At 39.1% G+C, this 20,905-nt stretch overlaps 1 protein-coding gene and 2 long non-coding RNA genes across 5 annotated transcripts; 1 reads left to right on the top strand and 2 right to left on the bottom strand.

Annotated features, from left to right (window-relative positions):
• Positions 1 to 924: 924 nt before the first annotated feature.
• LOC127087717 (uncharacterized) lies at positions 925 to 1,318 on the bottom strand. The gene is made up of 3 exons (XR_007790004.1): positions 1,239 to 1,318; positions 1,079 to 1,125; positions 925 to 990 (listed from the first exon to the last, which is right to left on the bottom strand). It is a non-coding gene; the product is annotated as an uncharacterized LOC127087717 (long non-coding RNA).
• Positions 1,319 to 13,402: 12,084 nt separating this feature from the next.
• Positions 13,403 to 15,293, bottom strand: LOC127081778 (uncharacterized). 3 transcript variants are annotated; one of them, XR_007788121.1, is made up of 3 exons: positions 14,815 to 15,245; positions 14,441 to 14,685; positions 13,403 to 14,172 (listed from the first exon to the last, which is right to left on the bottom strand). It is a non-coding gene; the product is annotated as an uncharacterized LOC127081778 (long non-coding RNA). The 3 variants fall into 3 exon arrangements; XR_007788120.1 differs by having other exon boundaries at positions 13,403 to 14,148; XR_007788119.1 differs by having other exon boundaries at positions 13,403 to 14,685; positions 14,815 to 15,293.
• Positions 15,294 to 17,783: 2,490 nt separating this feature from the next.
• LOC127079559 (uncharacterized) lies at positions 17,784 to 18,815 on the top strand. The gene is made up of 2 exons (XM_051019944.1): positions 17,784 to 17,930; positions 18,039 to 18,815. Exons 1-2 carry the CDS (start codon positions 17,784 to 17,786, stop codon positions 18,813 to 18,815), a joined length of 924 nt encoding a protein of 307 aa, XP_050875901.1.
• Positions 18,816 to 20,905: the final 2,090 nt, after the last annotated feature.

Below are 20,905 nucleotides of genomic sequence, written 5' to 3'. Positions count from 1 at the left end.
GAGCATCAATTTGAGGATGGTAAACTGAGAGGAAATGGAGAGGGTAGGGTAGATTTTGTTAACAATATTATGATAAAGATCCACTTTATTACTTCTTATGGTAACAAATAAACCCCAAAAAAATTGCAAATATGTGTTTGAACATCATATCACTCACTTCCCAGTTGTCACTCTAAATCCTAATTAAGGAGTCATCATTAATGTCAACGATGGATAAAACTTTAAAATAGAATATTGACAATTCATGATTATAGTTCATAAGATGTCGCCAAGTCTCGTTCAATTCAATAGGCTTTTTGTTTTCTCAACATAGGAGCTATTATCAAAACAAGAGCTGACAGTGTAAAAGGGTTTAGTGAATAAATGATGCTTCATAACTCTCCATAGTTCCTTATGTTGAATATATGATTTCCGACCTTCAAAATTTCCATTAAATAAATAGTGTTATTTTATTCAAAATGACAGCAGTGAGTCTTTTAACTTTCCTGATCTATTATTAATAACTGGTTTTGCCTAGCCATGAGCTTTACGGTCAAACAAGTATTTAACAACTTGTTAGCACCAATTCAACTTAAAGGTCCTTGACAGCCAACCAAATATAGCTATTTAAAAGCAGACGAGTCATTTCCTTCTTAGTCATAAAAACCCGCATAGTTAACCAAGATCCTTATGCTTTATAATTTACAAAAACAATTACCTAGTGCCTACACTTGGGAAAGGGAGATGATCTAAGAAAGAATACAAGACAAATTTAGTGGCTTACATGTTCATCTGGGACTTGGGCAATTTCCAGGAGCTGCATTAAACAATCAAAGATAATGTCACTTAGCATCAATACCTTAAGATTCTAATTGATCATAAGTTTACTGACTTAATTAAATAAATTTTGGTTGAGAAGAAATGAATTGAGCAACAGATACGTGCCTGAACCCTTCCTTCATAAGAAATAAGAGTGCCACCCTTCACATCAGCCAATGTCTTGGGAGTCACCTGTATTACAAGCACCAAGAAAAAAAATCAATATTATGTAGGTCTAAATCTAAATGGAAGTTTCTTGATAACAGCTATCTTTATTTACCTCCATACAGTATTCATTCTTGTTCTGGATCAAATGATTTAAGATTTCTTGATTAACCAGTCAAGGATACCGCTGTACTTGAGATACCCTTTGCATGTATAAATAACAAACAAGCAATACAACCAAAATGTAATAGAAAATAAAACATAAGGAAGGATACTCAAATCAACTAGGGCACCCAAGTTATCTGAATTGGCAACGAACACATACTCCTTACCCTGTAAGAGAGTAAAAAAAGAAAAGATAGTGATGCATTAATTATAAAAGACCCATATGAAGATTAGAAAAATACCTATGGTGTCAAAATCGAACAGCTAACAACGAATTAATAGAAGGAGGAAACGTCGTAGATCTAACAGAGGTGGAAGGAGAACGCCTTAGAAGTAGCTAAAATCGTAGCAGTGAGAACCCTAACGTGAAAAAGAACGAAAATAACAGAGAGTGAAATAACAAAACGCGCAGTATGTTATAATTTTAATGTTTACTAAAGGGGACCTTAGAGGGCGCTTGTGGAAAAAAAGCGCCCTCTAAAGGGGGCCTAAGAGGGCGCTTATGAAAGCGCTCTCTAAGGCTTTCCAAAAGCGCTTTATAAACTGGAAATGCACATGGACTTATAGAGCGCTTTTTTAAAAGTGCCCTCTAAGGGTAACCTTAGAGGGCGCTTTCTAAAAAGCGCCCTGTATTGTTGTCCCTCTATCTCCTCCTTATTTTTTCGCTTCACCTTAGAGGGCGCTTTATTACAAAAGCGCCCTCTAAAGTGCGCTGTCTATTCCAGTTGTTCGCTCCTTATTTTTTCGCTTCACTTTAGAGTGCGCTTTTGTAATAAAGCGCCCTCTAAGGTGCGCTGTCTATTCCAGTTTTTGGCGTAGTGTTTTATCTCTTGAAGTTCATGCTTATATTTCTTCAAATATTTCCCATTCACTCTCAAGAGCCTTCGATCCTTAGCCACTTATTAGATTTCATATGTGCCATTTGAAAAAACTTGGATAATTTGAAAAGGGCATTCCCACCTAGGGGACCCTTTTCCAAATGTTCTATCTTTTTGATCCATGGGTAAAATTACTTTCCATACTATATCTCCAGTCGAAAACAAATTAACTTTAACCTTTTTGTTGTACAATTTTCCACTCTCTTTTTCTGCTTTTTTAATAATTCAAAGGCATTTAATCTTTCTTCGTCCAAGTTAACTAATTCATCCAACAACATGTTCCAATAAGACTCAGATGGGATTTCATGGTGTCTTTGAATTCTTGTTGACTGCAAGTAGATTTCGACTGGCAAAACTGCATCATGACCATATGTTAGCTGAAAAGTCGTAGTGTTTGTAGCCTCTTTAGGGGAGGTTCTACATGGTCATAAAATTTGGTCCAATGTCTTATGCAAATTCTTTGGCTTTTTTCCCACATGATTTTTGATTAACCCAATTACTACCTTATTTGCTGCTTCGACCTGGCCATTAGCTTGAGCATAATAAAGTGTAGATGTCAATAACTTGAACTCCATTTCCTTAGCAAACTCTTGGACCTTTCGACTAGTGAAAATTGATCCTTGATCTATTTTGATAGTTTCTTGGATTCCAAACCTGTAGATGATGTGTCTCTGGATGAATTTGATTACAGCTTCTTGATCCACATTCGTTAAATGTATAACCTCAATCCACTTAGTGAAATAATTTATACTCACTAGGATGTATCTTTGACTTTTAGATGATGCTGGTCGAATTTCTCCAACTAGGTCCAGTGCCCAACCTCTAAAAGGCCAAGGCTTCACAATGGAGTGTAGTTCGCTTGCAGGGACATGTTGTATGCCCGCATGCACTTGGCACTCTTGGCACCCCTTAGTAAATTCAATACAATCCTTAAGCATGGTAGGCCAATACATTCCTTGTCGAAATAATAATCACTTCATCTTATGACCCACCTGATGTGCCCCACATGCCCCACTATAGACACTCAAGAGAGCTAAGTATGCCTCAGATTCACTAAGGCATTTGAGTAAGACTCATTCAGGTGTCTTCTTGAATAATTAGCTCCCCATAAGAATATAACTTAAGGCACGATACCTGACTTTTCGTTCAGCAAATGTTGTTGGGTTTTCTAAATATTCTGCTATTGGCTTTCTCCAATCTTCGCCTGTCAAACAGTCTATGGCTAGTATCTCAAAATTCTTGTTGTCATCATATCCTAGCTTCGTTGTATCCAAATTTGATGGGGATAGTCTTGTTGACACAACTCTTCCTCTAACCTCAATTACATCTTGCAATTTCTCTTTTGAAATGTTATACCCAAAGGCAATTTGAGCTAATTCATTGGCCTCTTGATTCTGAAGTCGAGGTATGTGTCGAATGTTTATCATTTCAAATTTATGTAAGAGTTTTCTGGCTATCCCAAAGTACATAATTATATTTTCTTTAACACATTCGTACTCCTTTGTGATTTGTTTTATCACTAACTCTGAGTCTCCCATTATTTCGACTCGAGTTGCCCCTAATTCCAATAAGATCTCAAGGCTGGCTACGAAAGCCTCATACTTAGCCTCATTGTTTGAACAAAGGCCTTCGACCTTGTACTTGAATTTTGTTTGGATAAATAATTAATACTCCCATACTCGTTCCATCCTTATGACTAGAACCGTCAAAGTATAACTTCCAAGGTTCAAGTTCCAAATAGTTTAGGGAGTTTTCGACTATAGAGTGGTCGACTATAAAGTTTGTTACCACTTGTCTCTTAACAATCTTTAAAGGCATGCAAGTTAAAGAATACTCAGTTAAATCCAATGCCCATCTACCAATTCGACTATGTAAAATAGGTTTAGATAACATATGTTTAATAACGTCGAAATGAGACGAAACGTGAACATCAATTGGCTTTATATAATGCTTCAATTTTGTACATGAGAAATATAGACATAGACATAAGTTTTTGACTACACTATATCTAGTCTCGACGTCATTTAGAACTCTACTAAGGTAGTAAATGTCCCTTTCGACGCCATTTTCATCCTCTTGAGCCAACATGCTCCCTAAAGTTACATCAGATGCAGATATGTACAATCTCATACTTCTATTCCTACAAGGAGGTGACAAAATTGGAGGATGCACAAGGTAGTCTTTGATCTTGTCGAAAGCCTCTTGTTGCGCTTGCCCCCATTCAAAGCCTTCCTTCTTGAGTCGAAGTAGAGGTGAGAAGGTTTGAGTCTTGTCACTTAAGCTTGAGATAAACCTCCTTAAGAAGTTGATCTTGCCTAGCAGCGATTGTAGTTCCTTCTTCGTTGATGGCGGTTTCGCCTCCATGATGGCCTTGGTCTTGTTTTGGTTAATTTTGATTCCCTTCTTATGGACCACGAAGCCTAGGAAACCCCCAACCTGCACGCAAAAAGCACATTTAAGAGGATTCATCTTTAGACCATGTTTCCTCATTCTTTCGAATGATTGTCGAAGATGGTCTATATGACTTTTTTCTGAAACAAACTTAACCATAATGTCATCAATATAATTTTGCATGAAAATTTCAATAAAGTCATGAAAAATAGAGTTCATTGCTCATTGATAAGTTGCCCCAGCGTTTTTTAGGCCAAAAGGCGTCACCAACCATTCGTAGGTGCCTAAGGCTCCGGGACATCGAAATGTCATTTTTGGCACATCTTCATCAAAAATGAAGATATGGTTATATCCAGAACATCCGTCGAGCATGCTAAGATACTCATGTCCTGCAGCAGAATCTACTAGCATTTCCGCCACAAACATTGGATACTCATTCTTTAGGGTTGCAGTGTTCAAATCTCTAAAGTTAATGCAAACGCTCAAAGTGTCGTTCTTTTTAATGACCAGTGCAATATTAGCAATCCATTCGACATACTTGGTAGTACGAATGAAATTACATTTGAGAAGCCTTTCGACCTCTTCTTTAATCTTTGATAGAACTTCAGGTGCAAAACGCCTCAGTGTCTGCTTGATGGGCTTCTTCCCAGGCTTTATAGGCAGCTTTAGTTCGACCAGATCTCTGTTTAAACCATGCATTTCATCATAATCCCATGTGAAGCAGTCTTTGTACTCCTTCAGCAATTGGATCACTTTGATCTTGAGTTCTGGGCTGATGTTGGCACTTATGTATGTTGTCCTTTTGATTCTCCCGTTTCCCAAGTCGATCTCTTCTAGAGGATCTTGCGCTAGCATCTTTATGTTATTTTCCAGCGGATCCTTTTCGAAACCTAACGGCTCGTCATCGTATATGGTGTCGAGCTTCTGGCCTTGCACTTTATTTCGAACCTTATTAGGTGGTTCTGGATCAAAATCCTTACCAGGACCTTCCAAGTGCATTTCATTATTTTTTGCTTTGAAAACCATGTATTTGACTTTAGCCTCCAAGACCGCTTTTAATTTGTTTTCGGCTATATAAGCCGAAATCCTTTCTAATGTCTTTGACTCAGACATCATCATCGAATTCGCTTCCCCAAACAGTTGGTTGGATTCCTTCCGTTCCTCCATAGCCCAAGCCTTCTTCGTGTACAATCTCTCTATCCCATTGAAACCCATGGGTTAGGTGTAGGTAGAGGGAACATAATGCATTGTCTGCAGGCGTGAAGTCAAACCCTGCAGAATTGCAAGGTGCAATGTGAGCCAGGTTCTTGTCGAAGTTGCTTCTGTCCACCTGGTTGACTTCAGCCATGAAATAGCTCTTGTAAGCTTCTTTGTTTTCCAAGATTCCATCATTTCTCCAGATGGTGATCCTTTGGTGCATAGAAGAAGGGATCGCGCAGATTCCATGAATCCACTCTCGACCTAGCAGCAGATTATAATTGGTCTTCGATATTATCACCATAAACATTGTTGTCCTTGTTATAGTGTCAGCTGTGAGGTCTATTTGTATTACCCCAATTTTTGTTCCAACCTTCCCTTCATAGTTCGATAGAACCATCTTATAGTGCCTTGTATCGGTATCATCTTTCCCAATCCTTTTCAGCATGTAATGTGCGGCATCAGGTTAACTGTCGCTCCGCCATCAACTAGGATCTCATTCACTCCCACGCTTCCTACTTTACCTCTGATAAACAGAGGTTTCAAATGACTTTTCATTGATTCATCCGGACTTTCAAAAAATGTATTTTGTTATTCTACACGACCATTGTTCATTATATAGTAACAAACATGCTTGTGCCTAGCCATCTCCATTTTAGTCAAATATTATGGCTTCTTTACTTCCATAACTTGATCATATTCTCTGAGAAATACAGATACCACATTGCAAATGATGTCTAATGAGGCCTCAAAATCTGAATCGAAATCATATGTCAACTTCATGATTAGACTTCTCTGCAGACACCCTCTTCTGAGGGGAAAACAACTTCCTTTCAACAAACTTTATTTCTTCCTTCTTCTCCTGCTTCAATGGTACATTTCTACTTGACCCAGGCTTCGCCTGTTCTACAGCCTCCCTCTCAACTTTTATTTCCCTTTGTTACCTCATCCACTAAGACCTTGACATCAGGTTCTTCCCCTTATAATTTTCAGAGCGATACACTAACTGCTTCGAGGCCTGAAACTCCTTTCGGTACGCTATTGATGACCCCTTTCGACTTCAAAGTTTTTCCATTTCTGATGGCCTTGTCCCCTTCCTTCAACTAGTTTCACCCACCTACCCTTAGGGGCGTCAACAGTGGGCATGAAGGTTAAATACCTATTTCCTTGAAGGGTTAGGTCTCTTTGGTCTACCCTTCTAGGATCACTTATGTCGTCAAAAACTTGGTTATTTATGGGGTCTCTCTAGTTCCTCCCTTTCCTGGACAATCGAACTCCTTTAAGGTTTTCTGTAGCTTTCCTATTAAAAACTGAATTTCACCTTGGGCACAACATCACCTCCGATCTCTTCCTCTGGAATCTGTGGAGGAATTCGACCAAACCTTCCTCTTGCTTGGGGTAGGCCAGTTTGTTATATTCCTCTTGGCTGAAGCTTTCTTCATCCACCTCCATTGCAGCCTTCTGGGTCATTTCGACCATGTTAACCCTTAAGTTGGCACCCTTAGTGATGTCCAACTTTTGTAACTTAACCCCAAGGCCCTCAATGGCCTTGAGTAGTTTCATTCGTTGTGAAACCTTCAATAGTGTCTTGGTTAAAATCCTCAGTAACCTATTTGTCGACACCCTCAGTGTTTTCAATTGTTGTGAACATTTGATTGGGATCATTGATGATCCATTTATTAAAGCCTTCAGTGACTCGCTGAACGAAGCCCTCGGTTGTCTCGTTGGTGAAGCCTTCAGCAGCTTCCTGGTTGAAGCCATTAGTAACTTCGACCATCTCAGTATTATTTCCATAAACATCGGATATCTCCACCATATTAACCATGGATGGTTCAGTGTAGTGAACATCAACGATCTGGAGAGGATCTGAATCAATCCTCATTGGAGACTTCGACTTGTCTCTGAATTTGAGTCTTCCATCTCTAATAGCACTTTGCACAAGATACCTGAAAAGAAAACATTGTGAAGTTTTATGGCTCAAAAAATTATGATACTTATAAACCTCCCTCTTTTTTCTTTGTTCTAGAGGAGGTATTTTAGCGCTAGGAGGCAATATCAGTTGACCATCTTTGACAAGTAAGTCGAACATTTCGTCACATTTGGTGACGTCGAAGGTATAAGTTTTCTTAGAAAACCTATCATTCTTTTCTGGTTCGACTGGATTCTTCCCATTTAAAGGCACTAAGACTTTGCAAGAATAAGGTGGTCCTTGCTTTAGTTCAGCAAGGTCAATTTCACTTTCGTTGAAATCCGCCGGATCACCATACATTTCAGGTTCGTCATCACCTAATTCTACATAAGCTATTCTATCTTTCAAGTTATTTTTGTTTGCTCTGGCTTTCTCAGTCTTCAAACGTTCTACATGTCGAACTCTATCAGCCAACTGGGCCATGTCTCTCAGGTATTGGGTATCCAATTTCTTCCTAACAGAATAATCAAGGCCACCAGCGGCCATTTCGATAACTCATGCTCATGCACTTGTGTAAAATATTTTGCCTTAAGTAAACTAAACCTATTTAGGTACTCATATATTGGCTCAGTGAATTTTCATTTTATGCTGGCCAATTCTTTCAGACTTATCTTCGATTGTCCCATGTAGAATTGCTCATGGAACAATCTTTCTAAACGAGTCCAAGTATCAACAGAATTCGATGGTAATATGGTGAACCATGTGAAGGAATTCTTAGTAAGGTAAATTGGGAAGTATTTTATTCTAAGACTCTCATCATTTGCAATTTCCCCTGCCTCTATTAGGTATCTAGCCACGTGTTCGACAATGGACTCACTGGTGTCCTCAGAGAACTTATTGAACTTAGGGACTTTCCATCTAGCGGGTAATTCTGATTGCAGAACATACTCTGATAAAGGTGATATGTAATTTGGCCTATGGAGGCCAACATTCACCCCATTTCATGCCACGATTCTTTCGACCATGGTTGTTAGGTTATTGTCTGTTGTCATATCATCACGTCGAATTTCTTGAACGACTTCGTCAGTATTTTGGTTCATGTTTACCATTACTACCCCATGTTCTCTTTCCCTTGGGATTTGTCGCTCAACCCTAGGGGGTTCGACTCTCGGGGTTTCAACCCTAGGTGGTTCGAATCCTACTCCCTGATTAACCATATTTTCTTGTGGTGCATTTCGTGGGACTTGGTTAATGGTAAAGTCCTCCTCGATGGCTAACACTTGGCTTTCTCTTATCCATTCCTTTTGAGGGTGTCAAGGGGGTTGTGGCACGTCAAAGAAATCAACGATGCGCGTCATTTATGCTGCCATTTGTTGATTTGATTGGGTAGTGTTTTGGATCAAAGGGGTAAATATTGTACCCATTGTTTGGGCCAGCATCTGGATCATTTCATGGTTACTTTCGTCAATTTGTTGCCCTAAGGGTTGGCTTAGACCCAAGTTGTTAACACCAGACACATACCCTTGTAATGGCGAAGATGCATTCACCAATGGGTCAGTATATGTTGATGTTGAGTTATGTAAATTGGCCATCATCGAAGTTGGCATGCCAAATGGCTGTTAGCGACCATTTAAAGGCATCAAAAACCCAGTCACATAGGGCCTGAAAATTTGATTTCCCCTTTGAGTGGGGCCACTAGTGGATCATGCGTCCCTAAGGGATTTACTGGTGGGCCTTATGGCCCTACATAAGATAAAATATGCCCATTTTGGGCAATCGACTACAGAGGCGTCAAATTTGTGGTGGATGGTACAGGTTCCAAAGAAGATGTTGCGACCGTAGTTCCCCCTGTCGCAGATGAAGGGGGTGGTTCTCCATTACTATTTGGAGGATTTTGGTTATTTGGTGGATTTGGATTCACCATTCTCATCGTGTATCTTCTCCTTGATCTATCTTCGTTAGTTGTGACTACTTTACCACTTCTCAGTAACATGCAACGAAGTTATAAAGAGCGATATCAAAATGAAGAACTAATAAAGATTTTAAAAAAGAAACTTATTTTAAACACTAGAATTGTCCCACTGGGCATGCCAATTTGTTTACCGTGAAAATTGGTAAACAACCGTTGGTCTTCCAAATTAAAGATAATTTGGTTACTCATAGGATTGACCAGATTGATCCTAAGACATGTGCTATTGTTGAAATTATATTTGAAAAATGATGAACACTTCGATAACATTCATGTTTGAAGATTGTTCGTTTAAAAGGTTTTTAAAGAGATAAATTACAAAATGTAAAGGAAAGTACAATAAAGGTGATTGAAAAGAACTTGCAATGGAAGATAAATTCTGGAAAAGTATAAATAAAATTTAATTGAAATATGGAAAATGGTGTTATCAAACGTACATTCTCAATTACACTCTTTTCTTAATACACTAGATACTTTGAGTAATTTTGAGTATTTGTACAACAATTGAACACACCAAAATCCTAACACTAAGACCCTTATATATACTAAGTCGAAATAACTATTACCAATGACTTTTCTCCCAGGCAATGACATGTCGCACTCGAAATGTCTTCAATCCATCATAACATCCCACGCGTCTTTTCTTGAAACTGGATAAGGACAAAATACAATTATCCTTCTTTTATTCAAATTCAAACATTTGTGTCGAACACAGCCTTAACGTTGCCTCCGTTGAATTAGCACTATAATCTTAGAAATATTTCTAAGTCTCATACAGAAATTCCCTCTTACGCAAGGATCACTTCGATTGGAAATCTCAAACAATGTTTTTATGTCGAAGTCCAGAACATATTCAAAGATATTTTCTTTTCTTTTGTCCATTGAATCAGGCTCGACGTCAAAACTTCCAGCTAACAATATCATAGACTTATTTTTATGCCTGAATTTAACCTTTTTGAATGCCTTATTGATCAACTAGCCTGCTTAAAAATATACTCGCTTGAATATTTGTAAATAATAAATTTAAAATAGACTAGCGAATTAAAAAATCAATGAAACTACATGTTTGTTTTTATTGATTCATTCGAATTTATCTATTAGCATAAGTTTTGTGATACTATTTGTATGAGAGAACTTGTGAAAATAATTTATGACAACAATTTATGATATTATTCATAAGGTTTTTTTAACTTATTTTCACAAGATATCCCCTGTGTGTGGCCTTTTGCAAACACCTTGGGAATCTTCAACTAGAGGCTTACCTTTCGTAAGCGGTCCCTTGCCTTTTGCATGGGAGGTCCCTCATTTCATTTCAATACTCGTCCGTATTGATCTCCAACACTCGTCCGTGTTGTTATCTTTCTTCAATACCCGTCCGTATTGATCTTCAACACTCGTCTGTGTTGGTCCATTTTTAGTACCTGTCTGTCTTGACCTTCAACACTCGTCCGTGTTGGTCTTCTTTTTCAATACTCATCCGTGTTGTTACCTTTTTTCAATACCCGTATGTATTGACCTCCCTCACTCGTATGTGTGGACTTCAACTTCCTTCTTGACCTTTTGTCAAGAAGTTCCCACTACCTTTTGTGTGAGAATCCCCAGCCGACCTCGTGTCTAAGAGTTCCCGTTACCTTTTGTACGAGAATCTCATCCCCCATTTTTCTTCTTAACCTTTTGTTAAGAAATTCTCACTACCTTTTATGTGAGAAATTCAGTCATCTTTCTTCTTAACCTTTTGTTTGGAGGACCCCTTCTCTTGTGCAAAGGAGTCGTTGCTTATCCTTTCCAGTTTTCTTCTTAACCCTCTGTTGAGAAGTTTCTCATTACCTTTTGTATGAGAGATTATATCCAGCTTCATGCGCCTTCTTAACCCTCTGTTGAGAAGTTTCTCATTACCTTTTGCATGAGAGATCATATCTAGCTTCATGCGCCTTCTTAACCCTTTGTTGAGAAGTTTCTCATTACCTTTTGTATGAGAGATCATATCCAGCTTCATGCGCCTTCTTAACCCTCTGTTGAGAAGTTTCTCATTAGCTTTTGTATGAGAGATCATATCCAGCTTCATGCGCCTTCTTAACCCCCTATTAAGAAGTTTCTCATCACCTTTTTGTATGAGAAATCCTTTCACCTTTCTTCTTAACCCTTTGTTAATAAGTTTCTCATTACCTTTCGTATGAGAAATCCACCTCAGCTTTCTTCTTAACCTTTTGTTAAGAATTTCTCACTACCTTTTGTGTGAGAATCCCCAGCCGACCTTGGGTCTAAGGGTTCCCGTCATCTTTGGTACGAGAATCTCATCCCCTTTTCTTCTTAACCTTTTGTTAAGGAGTTCTCACTACCTTTTATGTGAGAAATCCAGTCATCTTTCTTCTTAACCTTTTGTTTGGAAGAGTCATTCTCTTGTGCAAAGGAGTCATTGCTACCTATTGTGCGCGAAAATCATTTCCCTAACAAGGTCGTACCATTCCCATTTTTTCTTAACCTTTTGTTAAGGAGTTCTCATCACCTTTTGTGTGAGAAGTCTGTTCACCTTTTCTTAACTGTATTTAAAGATTTCGTTTCACTTGCTAAGAAGTCGTTGTTGTCTGTTGTAAGAGAAGGTCGCTTCTCAGTTGAGTTGCTTGCCTTTGGCAAGATGTCTCTCTGCCTTTCGCAGAAGATCTCATTTCAATCCTTTTTCTCCACTGGTACTTGCCTTTTCCAAACACCTGGTTCTTTTTACATTCGCGGAATCCTGCGGGAATACCTCGATTTCAAGCCAAAACTCGTTAGTGGAGGCGAGAAAATAAAAAAAGAAAGGAATGAGGAATACAGAGAAAGACACGAAAAAAGAGATCAACATACATGACATATCGCATATAACATGCATGACTTCCTAAAGCATCTCACTGAATAACTTCCTATAATACCGTGCATCTCACTCATTTCGTTCATTCCCTGCGGGCAAATTTCTTGGCTATTTTTAGTATTTAATCCTCTCCTGCCATGAATGTTTGAAAGCAGTTGCTATTCATACCTTCAGGTCCGATAAGATTAAATAGGGGCAGCTGGCATACCCCAAAATTTTCCCTCCTTTTCGCTTTTTCATCTTACTATAACTTGATATCCATTCTAACCTCATTCATACTCATTCATGTGCATTCATTCATTCGTGATTAACATCGACTGACAAGTATCATGGATTCAGGGTTGGTGGTTGATAAAATCAGGGTTTTGGATTGAAGTTTGTGGCATTGCACGTCATATGGATAAAATATCGATTCATGGCTTTTCTATTCGAGGATCTTGTGTACGAACTGTTGTTTGGTCGATGTTCACCTGAATTGATTCATGGCATTGACACAAGTCGTTGGTTCGGGATATTATGATCCATATTCGTTTGTCCATGAGAAAATACGCATTTTTGACTGTGTTGACATTTTGGTCATCCAGTTGACCGAAGTCAACCATAAACTTCTGAATTTTTAATCATGTGATCCGTAGTCGTCCTGTCATTTTCGAATTAATTCTAGAAGTTGTGAATGGATTTTAATGGTTCAAATTTGATTTAATTCAAAATTTGATTTTTGAGATTTAAATCGACTTCGGAGAATTAGTTCGATTTCATAACCATTTCATCATTTTTCGTTAGCCGATTAATTCTAGAACATTATTTTTAAGTACAAATTAATCGTGAAATTTTTTATCATTAGAATTTCTTGATTTTATTAATGAACCATTTAAGTGTAACCATAGCCATAGTCCAATCCTAATTTGTGAGTCCATTTAGTGAGTCATAAACCAAAAATCCATTACTAACCCAATTTAATCCATATCTATTTTAAATCCAAAATCCAATTTAATATCCATATTAATCCATTTCATAATCTATATCCATTTGGTTTAACAATTAACCAAGTCCACTTTAAATCCATTGAAACAACTAATAAATTCATTTTAAACCCATTGTTAAATTAACCATCATCCAAATAACAATGTACATTCATTAGTATACTTCCAAAAGCGCGTTACATAAGTTGCTACGCCAAAACATACATCAACAAGTTGCAGAACGGCAAAACGCCAGCAGCCAAAACAAAACAGCTACCAAAAATTGTTGCAGAATGCTGCATAAACCACGCGTAGCGAGCAACCAAAACCAACAGAAATTACGCCTACAAGCCAAAATGCAGCATAAGCCATCAACAGGTTGCAACCCATTAAAACGTCAAGCGAAACACCACCTGCTGCCAAATCCAAAACGCGAACGAGCCATGAAAGCCAATCCAAATGCAACTGCAAATAAACTGCAGCCGGCGCCGTAAGCCAAGCTGCAACTTCCACCAAGCGCCATGCTAGTACAAAAGCTACAAATGGAAATGTAGTAGCCGTTAGCGTCCAAGCCAAAGGCAGCAGCATGCCAAGAAATGCAATTGAAAAAAAGAAGACGTGAGAAAAGCTCCACAGCAGCAATGATAACCCCGTCGGCACCGAAAGCAAAGTGAGCAAAGCCTATCCATGAAAAATAAGCTATAAACTGTCAAAGCTGCAACATGAAATCCGAATGAAAGTTCCCGCACAAATCAAAAATAACTGGCATAGCATAAAAACCTGCATAATTAAAAACCAACCTCACAAAATCAATAACGGAAAAGAATCCACAAAACCAACAACCACGGCGACGCCGACATAAAGATCTGCATAAAATAGAAATGAAAATCCTGCATACAAGAGAAATGAAAATCTTGCAAACAAATTCCTTTTATATTAAAACTAACTTCTAAGTTCTAGCAGAAATCAAAGAGTGATCTAACAGAAATTTTTTCGCTAACAAGTTCTAACAGAGTCCAAGTGAATGGAATTCAACCTAACAGTTCATGATTTTTCCAATTAACTAATTGTAACCGATTCAGTTGCAAATCGATAAGAAACTTTAGTAACAGAAAAAGAAGTAGAGAGGGAGATTTGGAAATCTATAAAAAGGCATACCTTCATAGTTCAGATGGCTCTCTCGCTTATTTACATTTCCATCACCTTCAACCTCACCAATTCTCTAACAAAAATTGGACTCTCACACACAAAACTCCACCTTCCATTCCTCCCCCCACCTTCCAAATCTCCCCCACAACGACCTCCATAACCGAGTTACCTCGCACACAAACACTCTCCCTCTTTAATTCCTTCACACGCGAGCTCACTCTTCATTCATCAATTCGGAAGACGCTCACGATACACTGCAGAATGCGAGAAGACGAAGAGGTAAGAAAAAGCAGAAGAAAGTTTGACACAGAAGGAATAGAAGAGGCATCGAAGAACGAATAAAAGAAGAAGAAATATTAATTTGAGGAGAAAGTAAGTGATACCTGGTCTCTATCCGATGAGTACGCATTATTTTCTTTCCACCTTCATCTCAGCTTCACGTTCGTTCGAGTTGTCGCGTTTGTTCTTTCGCGGTTGGTTCGTCTTATTACGATTGGTGTTCGCCGTCGAAGGTTGAACTCAAGTTTTGATCTTGAGTCCTCCGCAGTCATCCGTCGTCGCTTCGTGGTGAGGTCATTGGAAACACGTTGATTCCAAATACGACACTTAAAGAAGATACAAACGCGAGCCGCCCGCCTAAACACGAATCCATGGTGTTAATCGGTGTTTTCAAACACGTAGATCATGAAGGACGTGAGGGTGATTGAGGAAGGATCGTGCCATTGCTCAGGTCCCGTTCGCGTAGGCGCCGTCAGCGTAGCTCGCGTTTTACTCATGAGATGTTGTTGCCCTTTTGGCATCAATTGATAGATCCTTGGGGATCTGGACTCGTTTTCAGGCCTAAGGCCCAAACGGGATGTTCGTATACCCCCTCCTGAGAGCATAGAGATCCTTGGGCCGGTCCATGGGCCCTGCGTCCTGGATATCCACACCACTGAGTTTCAGTGGTTCACCCCTTGGTTGGGTGTTTCTTTTCTATTTACTTTACTAGTATCCTTTTAATTGTTTAATTGTTAATTAGAATAATATTAGTTTAGAATATTAGATTTTTTAGGATCATAATTAGGTGTTAATTAGGATATTAGTTTAGAATATTAGGATAATTAGAAGTTAATTAATTTTAGATTTAGATTTCGAATTTTAATTAGATAATTAGAAATATTAACTTTGGTTAGAAATTTTAATTAGATTTTAGAATTAGAATTAATCAAGATTAGGTAATGATTTATAATCTTAGAAAATTTGGAATGGTTTAGAATTTAATTGTTTTAATTAGGATTTTCGTAATTGGTAGTTTAATTCAATATTAACCAAAATTGTGAATTGACGATTCTACCCATAGGTTTAGAAATAGTTCAATCTTGCATGCTCCTTTAGTTTTAGGACTTGTTTAAATTTTAGAATTAATTTCTGTTTGATCGACTTTATTTTCGCACTCCCTTGTACTTTATATGTACTCCCATCCCCTTTCCGATGTACGCTTTTACTTGCTTTCTTTTATTGCTTGTTATCTACTCCTCAGGCATTAGGAGTGACCACCATTTCATAATCAATAATCAAACCCTTGATCCAACATCAAGCGGGTTTTTTTCTTAAATCAAAAAAACAATAAACAAACCCTTGATCCAATGTCAAGCGGCCTTTTCAAATCAAACTCAAAAACGCAATAAATGGCGATTAGGATTGTACGTCACGAGCCTTAAGTGGTAAAGAAGGGATGAGACTGGAGCTTTCCTACACTAATTCTGAATGCTTCGAACACAAGACGTTTGGCTTGGTAGTTCGAGGTATTCACCTTTATCTATAGTCTTTAGTGCAATCCGAAATCAATAACACTTTCTCAAAATCTAAAAATAATTCAACGCATTCAAACCTTTTGTTTGAGCCTTAGGGTGACGCATTCGAAAACCCTTCTTCAAGGTAATAAAATCAACCAAGCAAACCAAACAATCTTAAACCCACGAACTACGAAGGCTCCGATTTTTCACTTTAACAAGTGGGCATACGTAGGCACGAGGATCCCAATCCTTGGCGAGCACACTAATTTAAAATCTACCTCCACTCCGCAAAACCTTTGGCAAGCAAACATTCGATAAACAACATCCACGTAAGCGCAAACATCCTAGATGGTTCCCATGGAATACCATGGATGTGAGGGGTGCTAATACCTTCCCCTTGCATAACCGACTTCCGAACCTGTTCATGGTTGCGACAACCCCTCTTTGGGGTTTTCTTGATATTTTCCCATTCCTTTGGAATAAATAAAAACCGATGGCGATTATGTATTTTCGCGTAGCGACAGGTGGCGACTCTGCTGGGGACACCTCCCTAAGCAAGTCAAGCCTAATCTAGGTTGCTTCCTCGCGTGTGTGAGTGCTTATCCTTTTGATATTGCTTGCCTTATTTATTGCCTTTTGCTTTAAATTTTGTAATATTTGTTACATGGTTCCATGGTTCTATGGTATTGATGGATAGTACTTTGATTGCAAGAAACCTTGTGGGAAAGACTCTCTACCCGAGTCTTGAGTGGAAACTTGAGATAGGAGAGGTTGAGTAGTATGGGCCACCGAGAAGCTTTTCTCGTAAGGGTCGTTATGAGAACCTCGCTTAGAGTAGATTCTTTTGATAATGTTGACGACCGTCAAGCTTTTGGCGTAAGCGATCAATGTTTTCATTAGGATCCATGACTCTAAGGACCTTCATAGAACATTGAACCTTCGGCCAATTAAGATTGATGGTCGAGTAGTATGGACCACCGAGAAGCTTTTTTCGTAAGGGTCGGTACAAAGATCTCACTCAAAGTAGATTTTCTTGATGGAGTTGTCGACCAGCAAGCTTTTGCCGTAAGCGGCAAACAGTCAAGGAGCTCCGTGACTTGGAGACCCTTGTCTAGAACCTGATGTCGATGGTCGTGTAGTGCGGGTCCCCGAGAAGCTTTTCTCGTGTGGGTCGGTACGAAGATCTCACCCAGAAGAGGCTCATTTGAGGGAGTTGACGACCGACAAGCTTTTGCCGTACGCGTCAAACAGCCAAATGAATCGATGACTCTGGGGTTCCTATCTAAAAGCCCTAAATCATACCCGATGAGATCCCTGATGTAGAAAGCAGTCAGTGTTATCCTTCATCCGTACCTCGAACTTTTGAATCCATGTGCCTGAATGTCGTCCATTCGTCCATCCATCCATTCATTAATTCATTCATTCATTCATTCATACATCAAAGTGAAAAAATTCGCATGCATCCCTGCATAATTTTGCATACCATATTTCCAAACCATAACAAAAAAGTTCATCTATCCTTTGTCCATAATCTGTAGTTGATTTCCCGACACTCGTATTGGACTTGAAAGATTATGGAGCAAAATCAGTTTGCGTCAAAGGCGGATGTTGATGTGATAAACAATCAGTTGGACCAACTTGTGGAAGCTATGGCAACCTTGGAAAGGAGAGATGACAGTGTTCAACGGACTATAGTCATCGAGAATATCATTCCACCTCAAGTGAACAATCTTGCTCAAACTCAGCCTGTGCAGATCCCTGTCGAGGACCAGATTATACAAGAGCGTCCCATTGTCCGAGACGGACACTCCTCTTGCGATGCTATTTAGTATCATAGTTTTGCTTTCTCTGTGCAAAATTCCCAAGGGGCAGTCCCAGTGACGAAAATCAAAGATCCACGAGATGTGGCGGTTGCTGAAAGATTTCAGGTGTTAGAAGAGAAGCTTAAAGCCATAGAAGGGCATGACGCTTTCGGTCTGAATGCTTCGGACATGTGTTTAGTGCCTGGCCTGATAATGCCTCCAAAGTTCAAGACACCGAACTTCGAAAAGTACAAAGGGGATAGTTGTCCAAAGAACCATTTGGTGATGTTTTGCAGAAAAATGACTTCATATGCTCGCAATGATAAGTTGATGATTCACTATTTTCAGGATAGTCTGGGTGGAGCATCATTGAGTTGGTACATGCAGCTAGAAAAGTGCCACATCCAATCATGGTTAGACCTGGCTAATGCCTTTTTGAAGCAGTACCATTACAATTTGGACATGGCTCCCAGTCGTATGCAGTTGCAAGGTTTGTCTCAAGAGAGCAACGAATTCTTCAGAGGATATGCCCAAAGATGGAGAGAATTAGCCGCTCAAGTTCAACCACCACTTCTAGAAAAAGAATTGGTTGACTTATTCATGGATACCTTGCAAGGTCCATACTACAAAAAGATGATAGGCAGTACTGCACCTGATTTTTCTCACTTGGTGTCAGCTGGAATACGCATCGAGAGTATGCTCAAAAGTGGAAAGATCCAAGACGTCTCGAACATCCAGGCTAGCGAGAGTGAATCCCTTGTCAGTTCCCAGGAACAAGAGGAGATGGAAATCAACGCAATCTAGGAAGCTCCACAAGCTCCGTATCATACGTCATTCCCTCCACAGGGCCAATCCCCTCGTGAAAACCGAAGATCTCCTTGGAATCAACGACAAGCTCCACATCAACAGCGTTAACACACTCGACAAAGACTGAGAAAGCCAGTAAGACATTTTGATCCACTTCCAATGTCATACAGTCAAGTACTGCCGTATTCGATCAAAGATGGATTGATAATGCCGAAGGAACTGCGTCCAATGATTCCTCCATACCCTCCAGGCTTTGACGTCAACGCCTGATGTGACTTCCATGCTGGGGCACATGGGCATTCAACTGAAGATTGTAAAGTGCTGAAAAGCCAGGTACAGAAATTGCTAGACTCCAAGATGTTCTCATTTGTGCCTCGAGATCTTCAAATCAACAACAATCCTTCGCCTAGTCATGAAGGTCCGTCAGTGCATGTTATTCCTCATATTGGTCTCGACGAGCAACTATGAAGAAGACTAGCCCAACAACAAAGCGAAAGAGGAAAGCCCGGTTCCCCAACACTGACAATCCTTAGATCACATCATTGCTTTGCATTTGTAGTTTCTTTGTTGTTGATTGCTACTTGCTTTTAAACATTGTTTTGTTTATAAATGGTAGTGTTAATAAAATGAGCATGCATGTTTTGAGCGAATCCATTCGTATTCACTCATATTTTCTCATTTTTACTTGCAAAAATCACAAAAAAATATCTTTCCATTTGCTTTATTCAACTGCTGTTTAGAGAATATTGGAGGGAGGATGACGAAAACAAGATACCCATAATTGTTGATGGTATACTTTCAGATAAAACCTTTCTGATGATGTACGGGCATTGTTTCAAATTCCCAAACACTGGAGAGATAAGGAGTTAATCCCTAGTTAACCACTTTGAGCCTAGAAGTAGGTGTTTCTTTCGGATCTGAAAACCCTTACGCTTAACCCGGGGCAGGGTGGTGTTCAGTTGATTCGGCTATGCATTCGGATTACAAGACAAAATATCCCGTCTAGGGATCAATCACATGATGCTTTTCGCACACGTCCCGAAGTGTCGAATGCAAAAGCTATGATGGTGGTTCTTCAACAACCAATGACCTGACAGTCATAACCTTTAGAAGAAATCGAAAAAAGGGAAAAAGCAAAAACCCGCTAAGTCGGACCCCCAAAGGGGTGACTTAGGCAAAAATCAGGGTAATCCCGGTGGACCAAAATTTCAAAAAATGGTCCAGGCAAAAATTAGGGGAGAAACAAAAACAAAGAAATCAAAAGAGGTCGTTGAATCCTCAATTAAGGCAAAGCAAAATAAGGTAACTGCCATATCAGGAATCTGAAGGTCACCGACATCCATAAAAAATAAGGTGACTGCCATTTCAAGCGAACCTTGAATCATCATCTTCACTCTTACATCGTCAAACTCTCTTGGAGGATGAATGCATATGTTGAATTATCTCAACGTAGGACTGGAGAACATTACGAAGAAAGGGTGGGTTAAAATCAAATTTGAGCCTTATATCCTTTGTTTCAATAACCGTGAACCAGACCATATTACAACCCTCAAAAGACCTAATTGAAGCAGGGTTTATTTTGTAAAGCATACTATAGCAAGGTTGCGTAAACCAACTCCTAGATATTTGCTAAATATTTTGTGTTGATATCATGTTTTCAATGTATCTTTCACATTAGCCAAATCAGCATTGCGATTGGACTAATGGTCCATTCGTCACTTGTCATTACAATCATCTCAAATAAATGATTCTTTTCCAAATTTGCATGAATGTCGCATTGAAATTACCATTGTCAAATGAACAATTTTAACTGCAAGTTAGTAATTGACATCAAGGAGATTCCAAAGATCAGTCAGAGAGGAGCTTGAACATTCGTCGAGACCGAGGCTACCTCGAATCAAGACTGTTTCGTAACCCTATGGATCATGGGTATGACATCCAGTGACTATGTTGGACTTAGAGTTGGGTAGTCTAAAGCAAATCTTCAAGCATCGGTTGATCAAGGATACAAGTCGTCAATACCCAGTTAATCAGGGGCAATTCCTTCAAGGGCTCGGGCAAGAGCAGACCACCGCAGATTCAGACAC

Source organism: Lathyrus oleraceus, chromosome 5 (genome assembly GCF_024323335.1).
Source record: "Lathyrus oleraceus cultivar Zhongwan6 chromosome 5, CAAS_Psat_ZW6_1.0, whole genome shotgun sequence".
Lineage (NCBI taxonomy): Eukaryota > Viridiplantae > Streptophyta > Magnoliopsida > Fabales > Fabaceae > Lathyrus > Lathyrus oleraceus.
The sequence above is the reverse complement of the archived record's forward strand: the minus strand, read 5'-3'. Positions and strand labels throughout refer to the sequence as shown.